General features: G+C 37.6%; 1 protein-coding gene across 1 annotated transcript in view; it reads left to right on the top strand.

The window, feature by feature from the left end:
* Positions 1 to 12,130, top strand: part of LOC136869107 (DNA repair and recombination protein RAD54B) — a 329,880-nt gene that overhangs the window by 261,756 nt on the left and 55,994 nt on the right. Inside the window, exon 15 of the mRNA XM_068227115.1 lies at positions 4,130 to 4,289. Coding sequence (XP_068083216.1) covers positions 4,130 to 4,289 — 160 coding nt within the window. The remainder of the gene's footprint in view (positions 1 to 4,129; positions 4,290 to 12,130) is intronic.

The following is a 12,130-nucleotide window of genomic DNA, read 5'->3' as shown; positions in this document are numbered from 1 at the left end:
TTCCTCTAAAGCATTACTTTGTCAATTTATGTATTTTTCATCTAAACAGTGTTATGTGGCTGAAGATGTTGATAATATATGAAACATGTACCACTTTTAACCATTAAATTGCCTTAAGCAATCATTGTATCGACTAGGTGGAAAATAAATAAATACTTAGTTGTGAATCACCCACAGTTATCGTACCACATTCCAGGTATTCCGTTTTCTTCAGATTTAATTTCATCCCAAATTCTTCAAGACGCATCTTCCACTCTTGTACTTGCTGTTCGAGTCCCTCACATGTCTTTTAGCTAGCATGATATCGTCCGCATATAATATTGTCCATGGATGCCTGGTCTGGATATCATTTGTGATGGGTGATGGACATCAACATTGATTTGGAAGGTATCGGACATTCCTGCTGCACACTGTACTGAACTTGTGGTCTTTTGGTACAGAAGTTGCACCCAGTTGACATAGGCTTCAGGTACACTGTGTAGTCTCATTGTTAGCCAAATTGGATCATGTGGTACCCTGTTGAATGCTTTTTCCAAATCAAGAAAGGCAAAGTGAACTGTCTTCTTCTCGTGGTGTCTTCCCATCAATAGACAAGGTGCATGGATGGCGTCTGTTGTTCCACTGTTTTTAACAATGCCACACTGGTTAGATGAGACAGTGATGATGTTTTGTAATCTCGCATCAAGAACACGTTCAAAAACGTTCATAGTATGACATAAGAGGTGGATTGGCCTATAATTTGAGCAATCCTGTATATCTCCCTTTCCAAATTGGAATTGTGATACTGGTCTTCCAGGCCTCGGGTGCTGTGTCCTTCCTAATAATCTTGTTGAAGAAGTCACTAAGCCATACTGCACCTTGTTCTTCCAGAAGATTCCATACTTCGGAGGGGATATCATCTGTACCAGGCGCTTTCCCAGGCTTCATTTTCTTGATGGCAGTGGACACTTCTTCCTTTGTGATAGGGGAAACTGAGCCGTTTATCAGCAAAGGCAACAACGATAAAAGGAGATCGTAGGACTGTGTCCATCTAAAAAATGGAAGAAGTACCCAGTTGGTCTATGTAAAGGCAACAAGTCTAGCAATGCCTCAAAGCAATGCATGGAAAATTATAACAAAAAATAGAAATTGTGTGTGCAAAATGTGTTTAGCTAATTTTTTATGTTCTTAAAGTACGGTATTTGTGAAAATGTATCATTCTTGCAATGTGGGAAACTGACTAACAAAAGGTGTTCAGTTGGTTAATTTTGTGAAAAATTCTTAGAGAAACAGAAACATGATGCAGTTGTTTGTGATTATCCATGTGTCCATCAGAAATACAATAATGTCACGTCTTCCTTTGAAAATTAAATTGGTGAAAACACAGTTGAAGACAATAAATCCCATATTGAATTCTGATTTGAACGTTCTTATGATGGGTCAAAATGACCCCTTACCACTGTTCTAGGCATGTAAGTTTCATAGCCGTTTTAGTGTTAAATTAATATTGAGGAAAACAGTTACAGTTTACAACGATACCTGATATTAAGATAATCTTGCTTAAAGCTAGGTTTATTTAAGTGTTAAAGTAGCACTTTAGTGAAACAATTAAGAGTATATTAACAATGTTCCTTATTTGTACCATTTGTTGAACGTTTAATCAGCTCTTTTTTTCTCTTTTTTTTTTCAATCTTGCTTTATGTCGCACTGACACATATAGATCTTATGGTACGATGGGATAGGAAAGGGCTAGGAGTGGGAAGGAAGCAACCATAGCCTTAATTAAGGTACAGCAGACATTTGAGGCGAGTTCAGAGGCAGAGAGCATTTTTGACTTCTCCTGATGAAAATTCATCCTCTGTCTGATTATGATCATCCTCATTAGTCTTTCTTGTTGTTTGTCTCAAGCAAAAATCATCTGAATAGGTTAGTTCACTTCCAAATTCAACATCTGAATTTCTTAGCATACGAGACACGTCGTCAATAGAAATACTATCATAACACAACATGTCTGTAAGAAGAACACTTTCTAAATGATGAGATGAAAACAATAATCCTAACAACTGGAACACTCATCTGACAGTAAGAGTTTAATAATACTAATAACCCACGCTGGGTACACAGTGTTCTCTGACAGTGCAAACTTGTCTGTCTTGTTTGTCATAAATTGGGTAAATCTGCACCTGTTTTGCTAGGAAGTAACTGTTCATCGACTTATATTTTAATTTGGGAAGTAACAGTTAAGGTAATTTTCCACAAATTTGTCCCAGATTTCAGTGACAAGAGCAAAATTTTAGCTGGCAGAATTGTACAGGTGTCAAAATGATCCCTTCTGCTGTCTAGGGTAGGTCATATCAGAAATCTATGAAAATGGAAATATTTTGCTGGATGTGATACATCACAGGACAAAAAACTATGAAAAGACAAGATATTTGAAGAGAAAAACACACACATACACACACACACACACACAGAGAGAGAGAGAGAGAGAGAGCGCAATACAACAAGCATTGTCTTGAATCTGATTTTAGTGTTAGCCTCATAATGAAGAAGTTTCTTCCAGTTAGAATATCCGTATTTAGTGGTTACCCCACTCATAAACACATATGTGCCAAATGCAGAAGTGATCCTACCCCAGATTAGATTCATCTAAACCAGAAAGAATTCAATCAATGGCAGCTTCACCTACGGAGAAACGCCTCAACCTCCGATGGCAAAAGTAGCAATTCTGCTATCCAGCCCAACTCCAAAACCATCCCAAAGAACTAAGTACAACAGAAGGAAATGTATCTTGCTGAGGAAGTCAATTGATGGATATGGAAGTAATTTATAAGCTTCGTCAGAACTGAAAGAACTCAAATCTGAGAATAAGGTGAAAACAACAAAATACAGAAGGAAGTAGATCAGCTAGACCCCTACGGAAATAAAAAAAAGTCAAATTTGGTGAGACTACTTTGGAAAAACTGTTTTCTGGCATAGAAAAGCACCTAATGGTTACATTCTAATTAGATGGTCGCTTAAAACTTCCACACAGAAATACATTAAAAAATTACCTTGGCTACACTAATGCAGACATTGGAACACCTTGAAAATTTAAATGATTCTTCAAAATATTATAGATGGACAGGTACATAATAAGTATTATGTGATTTAAACCAATTTAATTTTTGTAAATTTTTCCCTTCCTTATACCATTTTTGAGTTTATCAGGTGAATATCAACATAGGTACTTGTGTTCTTTCCCATTTAAGAGCAATGTGTAGGGCAGCCCATAAAGATGACATCTAGCAGCGTATTTTGAAACTCTTCGCAACCCCATCAGCTGGCCAGCATTTTCAGTCCTTGCATATTACGTAGGCATTAGTTGAACTCATCTCTTCGGAGCTCTTCCAAATTAGTAGAGAATTGCTTGGTAGCTTTCTGGTAGAACTGTAGGTCATCTAAGGAAATTCGGTAGCTGCAGTTAAGAATCCAGCCATTATTCATGAATAAATCATACAACAAGAATATGCATCTAGAAAAGCATCCAAGTAATCTACAGGTTACAAATAAGCTGTAAAATGACTTTTGTCAGGATCACAACAAAAAGAGATGTGTTGATGTACAATTTATGAATCATAATATTGATATGTTGATATGGTTAAAAGTCTGTAATCATACTAAGTTTTGCAAACAGTGGACCAGTTTTCAGAATTTTTATATAGGGGAGAGGGTTCAGTTTTGATCATGTATCACCAGCATCTGACACTGTTGAAATCATCGATGCAGGAAAATGTTGAGTGTACTTGAGAAATTCTATAATGCAAAGTTTCATAAAAATTCTATGAATCATTCAGAGGATATTAAAGGATTATAAACAAATTTTGGCCATGTATTATTTGCTGTTGCTAATGTTGATAATATGAATGACTAAAGTAATTCAACTATTGGTTTGGAGTAATTCCACATTAATTTTTTCTTTTCAGATTCAAATATTGATTTGGAGTAATTCCACAGTAATTATGTCTTTTGTATAGATTGGATTATTCATTCACACATTATTCTAAGATGAATGTCAAATTGCAGACTTGTATTGTTAGTAGGATTGAGCAGACTCAATGAACACCTTCTCCATTTATGAATCATTTTGTGAAAGAAGATTGTTTTTCAGTTGTGTTCCTTCTGAGTGCACGAGCAGGTGGTGTGGGCCTTAATCTGATTGGTGCATCTCGTCTTGTGCTCTTTGATTCTGATTGGAATCCTGCTACAGACTTGCAAGCTATGTCCCGAATATGGCGAGATGGTCAGAAGAGGAATGTATATATTTACAGGTAACATATTATTAAATCAGTTCATATATTATGATGTAGAACAATTTGTTTGTTCACCAGTATTGTTAATCCATGCTAGTTTTGCTGATTGCCAACAACATTACATTCCTCTCCTCTTATACAGGGTGAAGCGAAATTCGCGCACTCGGGCGTCGCAGCGCGACGCCTCACATGCCAGCAATAAAAAAATGTCTCTCATAAAAGTTCGTCCTGCGAGTATATCCGGCAGAAAAAGAACGTTGAAAAGTGGCAATCTGGCAACACTGTAACCACATGTCGGGTAACTACCTCTGTCAGCATATACTAGTTGTGTTGTACAGTTGGTGCAGTGGATAGAGTTTTGGGTTAGCATGCAGGAGCTCGAGGGTTCGATCCTGGGTTGAGGCGCACTTTTTTATTTGCTAATTTCCATCGGACACTACATACTGTAATACAGCAAGGCAACGTTTCTTAGGTCACATGTATCCTACATTTACAAAATATATAAAGCTGAACACATTGTAACGCATCTAGTAGATGAAAAGGTGCGAACAAATTCACGCCCACGACGTGGAAAGGGCGTCTTTCAAGGCTGACCAATGAAAACGAATGTTCGTCCATTCCTAGGATCGTAGTATGTAAGTGCAAATGGTTTCTAGAGGACGCGCTGCAAATGCTGTTGACGATTAAGATGCCAGATATCATACCGCCTGGACTACATTTACGAAATTAAAAACATATGTCTCAAACCAGGATTGACCCCCTCGACCTCCTGCATGCTAACCCAGAACTCTATCCACTGCACCAACTGTACAGCACGACTGTTGTGTACTGACAGAGGTAGTTACCCTACATGTGGTTACAGTGTTGCCAGATTGCCACTCTTCAACATCCTTTTTCTCCCGGACATACTCACAGGACGAATTTTTGTGAGAGACATTTTTTTATTGCTGGCATGTGAGGAGTCACGCTGCGACTCCCGAGTGCGCGAATTTCGGTTCATACTTATAGTGTTAAGTTGCTGTTCACAATATATATCCGTTTCAAAGTTTCATGCCTACATAACAAACAACTGTTGTAAGAAATATCAATTACTGTATATCTCTTTCTTTTTACATTTACCTATTATTTTCTTAGTTATGTGATTCTTGCTAATATGTTTCAGAGACGTTTTCTGAATTCATTCAGTTAACTCACTTTAATTACAAATCACTCGAAGTAATTGGTCTAGGCAACTTGTTCGTGGGTTCATAGTATGTATTCCAACCTGAACAGATGAATGTATCGTGTATTCAGTCTAATTAATGTAATTTTTCCACTGCTATTTACAAAAGAAAAAGAGCTCAACTTAATTCAAGACTTAACAACTCTCTTCTTAATTCAAGACTGAGCAAACCTTTATTATCTTCTTCTTCTTCTTCTTCTCTCTCTCTTTTTAAGGAGAAACTAAATATTTATATCATATATTCCTTTACTGAAAACAGACATTTATCTGTAAAGACACCATTGGCAATTCGTACCTCTACATTACTTCCCTATCAGTAAGTAAGTTACGTTTAGAAAACGTTTATACTCATATGTAGAGTGACAACAGAAGAATAAACAAAGATAAAAAGAAAATCATAATACTACGGTTACAATATTAGAACATACAATAAACAGAACATCAATGACACATGTTATTCCAATTAAATAAAATGTACTTGTTGAATATATCTGGCAGGAAATTTCCTCATCTGAGGTTTTGATCAGTCTTTGTCCTTGCAACTTCTTTTCTGGTCTCTGATCAGTAACAGGTTGTTCAGTAAGAAGTTGTGATCTTATCCTTTTAGTCTCAGTTATTTTTCTTCTACTAGTAGGCGTAAGTCTGTCAATGGAAATACTAGTTTCCTTGCACTTGATGATCATGGTAAAATATTTGTCTTGCCTATTCACAACTAGAAATGGTCCTTCATATGGATCCCTTTTTGACTGTCTGTTCTGAGGAACACATGTGAACTCAAATGGAGGACTTTATGGACAAATGCAGATTTTTATGAAGCTCTGCCAGTTGTAGTAGGTTTCACTTGTTCCATGTTTTTCGAAGTTGTGACAGTACAGTATCTGCTTCTATTTGTAGCTTTTGACTATTTCTCAAAGAATTCTCCCAATGTCAGCAGCCTGAAGATGTTTTTCCATTTGGTTTCTCATTTTTACACCAGGCAAATGCTGGGGCTGTTCCTTAATTAAGGCCACGACCACTGCCTTCTCACTCCTAGCCCTTTCATATTCCATTGTCGCCATAAGACCTATCTCTGTCAGTGCAATGTAAAACCAATTGTTAAAAGAAAATGCTCACTTGAATCCACTTATGAACATCACTTTTCATTTGTGGCCATATGAATGTTCTTAGCAGTAGTTATTATATTTGAGTGTACAAAATTATGAATTTTTAAAAAGATATTGTTACAACATTATTTTGGGATAAGGGGACAAATGTTATGAGTGGAAACATCATACTTTCCCTGATGATAACTGACATTGTTTAAATTTCAAAGATATGTTATTTTGGCATAACTGATCCAGTTCTTCATTGTTTCCTTGATGTCAACTGTGTCCTTGTAATCAGTAATAGTGATCTCATTGAGTCTGGATAATGTAGCAGCTATTATGTTATCTTTGCCACTTACGTGTCTTACATCATTCAAACTGTTTAACAGCCAAGTAAATTACTAGTAGTTCGTCATATGCACTATATGTTTTTCTGAGTGTCATTGAGCTTTTTTGGAACAGAAGGCAATAGGCTTCCAACCATCATCTTCATATTGCTGCAATACTCATCCAACAGCTTGATCCAGTGCATCCCTAAAAAGTCCCATGTGGAAGTCTTGGTTTGGAAAGGTTTGTAGCGCAACATTTATTAAGTCGTCTTTGTATTTTTCAAATTGTTTCCCAGCTTCCACTGGATTTTTTTGTCTATCGTTCTTCTTTGATCTCTTCAAATATTCATTCAGAATAACTTGAGCTTGAGCATAACATTAAATTCAAACAGACCAAATGGTGTGTGATATTGGCTGTTTTCAGTTTATCTTTGTCAGCTATTGGAATTTGGAAATATGCTTTGAAAAGATAAACTTTTGAGAAAAATTTGGCACCTTTCGGGGGTATGAGGAAGTTCTTAATCCTTGGAATGGGATATTTGTCAGGAGTTGTTCTTTCTTCTGTAGTCTCCACTTGGCTGAAGAGACTCATTCTCCTTACTCACCGTATGAAGTGGATTAGTCCACTCTGATTGTGATGGTCCGATGATGATGATAATTTTTTACAACTCAGTAGCGAGTTAACTCAAACAAATAACTAAAAAGAAAAGAATGAGTCAATGAATTATAAGAAAAAATGCACAAATATTTGCATAGGATATATTACAAGTAAGCACAGGATGGTAATAATTCAGTTCTGAAGATTGTGTAAGTGATTTCTGAATATTATCAATGAGCCATTAAATACATCAATACCCACTTTGTTTAGCAATCTTGGCATTTGGTCAATTGGTCCATGGAATGCATAGTTAATTCTATGCCAGTTTGTGGGCAGTGTATGATTAAACCTCGTGCGCCTGTCTGGTACATGAAATTTTATTTTTACTAGGAGCTGTGGACAATTCACCAAGGAGTGTAGCAATTTAAAAAAGAAAAATGTATCCACGAATTCAAAGCGTTGTGACAGACTGTACAGATATAATGACTGTTGTAGGGCTTTATAATCAATGGGGACTATAGCCCCCCACCCTCCTAGTTATCCTTTGAACTGTGTAAAGTTGCTTTTGTTTAATGAAATGATAAACTGACAGTTTTATTTCTGCCTTGAATATGTATGTTACCAAAGTTTGCTGGGGACAGATAGTAGTGTAGTGACTATAGCAAGTATTGAGCTCGTCCTAGCAGTGGCCGGAGAACTGACAACTGCATGATGACAGATGCCATTTACCTCAGCGACCACAGAGTCCATGGCTTCATAACAAGTTATGATGAGCCTGTGAATGTTAGAGAAATCAGTTCCCATAGGGAAACTGAAATATTTGTCCTGAATGAGTAAATTTATAATACCAATATACTGTATAATCTTGAATACCACCCGCACTGTTTATTTTTTTTTCTCGAAAATATCGCTTCCAAAATTGAGTGCGGGTCTCATTTAAAATTTTGGGAAATTTATCTTCCCGAATGCGTGTAAATCGGGCATCCCCGATCGGCGTGGCTTGGCAACAATACTCTCTCCGCTCTCAGTATACGCTACTTCCGTGCTTGGCGTCAGTCTAACGCAAGTTCTCAGAGTATCAACATGAATTCCACAAAGCGTTTGCGATCTTTTACTGCGAGGTAGAAACTGAAAGTAGTTCGGGAAGCCGAAATTATTGGAAATAGTGCCGCCGGTAGGAAACACGATATTGACGAGTTGTGTATTCGTGATTGGAGAAAGAAGAAAAATGTGCTGTTAACATGTAGTGGTGATCGTAAAGCTTTTCGTGGACTGAGTGTACAATTTCCAGAAATTGAAAAAAAAAACTTTATAAATATGTGACAAAAAGGCTGGAATTGGGATATGATGTGTCAACCGAAATGTCAGCTAAAGGCATTAGAGATCACAAAGGAACTTTCATTGGAAGGGTTTAAGGCAAGCCAAGGATGGGTTTGTAATTTTTATAAAAGAAATGGGTTGAGAGTACAAAGGTGTACCTCTATTTCACAGTGTCTTCCCGGTGCCTACGATGAGAAGTTATTGTTGTTTCAGCGTCACATAATTCAGTTGAGGAAGGAAAATGCATATTTGCTTTCCCAAATTGGCAATGCAGATCAGACACCAGTCTACTTTGAAATGCCAGTGGACAGGACTGTGAATGTTAAGGGTGTGAGAAGTGTTACCATTATAACTGGTGGTAATGAAAAACAACGGTGTACGGTAATGTTGTGTATTCTCGCCGACGGAACCAAATTGCCGCCGTACATTATTCTCAAGCGAAAGACGCTTCCTAAAAATCTACCCGCTGGCGTTATCACCAGATCTCAGAACTAAAGTGTGTCTGGCAACGTCGCCCTGGTGCATTATTGGGACAAAGGAGCTTGCTTGTTCTCGACAGTTAGCGCGGCCACGCAACAGACGCTGTAAAGAAACATATCAAGGATAGGAAAACCGACCTACCAGTCATTCCGGGCAGGATGACGTCTATGCTACAGCCGCTGGATGTCTGTGTGAACCGTCCATTTAAAGCAGCCTTGAAACAGCTCTATACAGAATGGATGGCAGCTGATAATCACACACTGACACCAACTGGTCGCATTCAGCACCCGGAAGTTCAGCTGCTGTGTTCGTGGATTTTGACGGCATGGAATCGTATCCCTGGTGACCTCGTATGGAAGAGCTTCAGGAAATGTAGCATTTCTAATGTTATGGATGGCAGCAATGACGACATTTTGTGGGAAGGTGATGGTGATGGAAGTTCTGAAGTTGGTACTGATGATGATGATGAATGAACTCATTGGATATTGTTCTGGAAGTGTTTGTTTACTTTTATTTGTATTTTCTAATCATTTGATGTGTGTTAGTAAAGATTGTAATTAACTTTGACTTCACTTTTTTTTTTTTTTTTCCTTTCAAAATAAGGGTGCGGGTCTTATTCGGTGGCGGGTAGTATTCGAGATTAGACGGTAATTGGTCCATTATTGGACATCATAAATTTTCTAGCTAACTCATTCATATTGCCAGCATTTCACCCCAGTAGCCAATTTGTGCTCATCAGTTGCTAACTAGCACATCTACCAAGACACATGGCTAGTGCATACTGTACTGTGGAGGCCACTGCATAGGCTACTTGGAACCACCAGCAGTCCCAATGCACTATGAAAGACTTTCTTTCTTTTTAAAAATTGATGCTTGCTAGGCCATTAGATGTTACAGCAATTGATTCCCATAGAGGACCTGAAATATTGATGTATAGTGTATGATATGTATTATGTATCAAACATTTATCTATTTTTGCAGTAAATTGCTGCTATATGCCACTGCCCAGTAGTTATAATACGTTATTTAGCCACTGTTTTGATAAAATAAAATGGTAATATATTTTGTTAAGAAGGAAGTCGTATTTTCCAGTGTCGACTTAATGTAATTTGAAAGCTTTTCATTCTGTCAAAAACACTACAGAAAGAGATACTGAATATGAAAAATATACATGAAAAAATTAATCATATTTAGTTATAAATGAAGCACTCTAAATATTTGCAAATGAAGTGTAACACATGGAAGATCATACATAAAAATCAAAAAGGAGAAATCAAGTATTACATGAAAATATCTATACTTTATGTACAATATTTACACAAGTTGTGACAGTATTTGGCTACATTGATGGCATTGTTTCCAGCCAGTGCCAGTTCTAATCCTGTACATGAATCAGGGCATAGAAGACAGTCCAAGGGTTGCCTGGAAGTCTGTTCCTCTCCACATTCACACAATGAGTCCCCACCATGCACGATGCCACATTTCATAATATTGTCCTTAGATTTTACAATGCTGGTCCGCAGTCTGTTTAAGGACTTCCATATACACCATCCCTCTTCGTGACCAGGTGGCAACTTTTCTTCAATTTCAACACATTCCGGATTATTTGGTTACCTTTGTTTCCATAGATTAGCCCTGGCCTTTTTTGGGTCAGAATCAAATGGAGCAGAAGAATGTAGAAAAAACTTCCTGGACTTCAGTCGAGTTGGTGGTGGCTGATGTTCATGAAGGGGATGTTCTGAGATGCTGCAAACCTTTTGTCTCTCAATATTAGCGGCCACCTCATGTCTAATATCAGGTGGGGCTATATCTGCAAGTACATACAACTTATGTTTGGGTGTTGGTTTTAAACAGCCTGTGATTAGCCTGCCAAATTAAGTTTCACTCGTGGTTCATCATAAAAAATTGTCAAATTAGGTTTCAGTCTTCATCCATTCACTGAATGTTGTTCTGAGAAAAGGAAATGGGAAACAACAGTTTACACCTGCGGTCTACAGATGGCGGAGGGAGAATAGACACTATTTCGTCTTCTAAAATATCACTGATATCTTCATTGTCTGGATAAGTGAAAGCCAAGGTGTGCGAGCTTTCACAAGCCTTTCTAACAAATTTTACTGTAGGGTTTCCTTCATCATTAAATGATAAGATTTGTGCCACAAAGTGTTCTGAAGATTTCTTGCCACAAAGCTTAACCAAGATCCAGTCTCCTAATCTCGGTTACTGTTAATATCCCTACTGTCTGGGGATGGGCAAAAGTTTCATCACAAAACTACCTACTGCATAAGATAACTCCGTTCAGATGGATTTCTTCCCCAGTTGTGAACATCCTCCAAATCATCCAATTCTTGCTTTACAAGTTGGGACAGGTAGTTGTCATCACTTGAATTCAGAGGAGGAGTGCAGGTGTCACTATCTGACGAATCATGAACAATAGTTCTTGTATATTTCCTGATCTTGTTTCGTTCTTTCTTCTTTTCATTTCCCTTTCCCACCTTTTCTTCACACATCATCATTCCCTTGATAACTTCATCATTTGTGATAACTTCAGTACCAATAGCGATTTTCTTTCGTTTTGTCTTTTCACCCGGTGAGGATTGTTTAATGGAAGCTCGAAAGTAGTACTTGCTTGATGCCTGCCATTAATACTAGCAACAGGTTCAGTGTGCTGGATATCTCCTGATGTTGAAGGGATGGATTTGGTTGCCGAAGCACTAACAATATTGTCATCTCTTGATGTTGAAGGGATAGTTTCAGTAGCCGAAGCACTAACACTATTATTGTTAAATATTGTTGTTCTTAACTGTTCTTAACTTCCATCTTCTAAG

Source organism: Anabrus simplex, chromosome 1 (assembly GCF_040414725.1).
Source record: "Anabrus simplex isolate iqAnaSimp1 chromosome 1, ASM4041472v1, whole genome shotgun sequence".
Taxonomy (NCBI): Eukaryota; Metazoa; Arthropoda; class Insecta; order Orthoptera; family Tettigoniidae; genus Anabrus; species Anabrus simplex.
The sequence above is the reverse complement of the archived record's forward strand: the minus strand, read 5'-3'. Positions and strand labels throughout refer to the sequence as shown.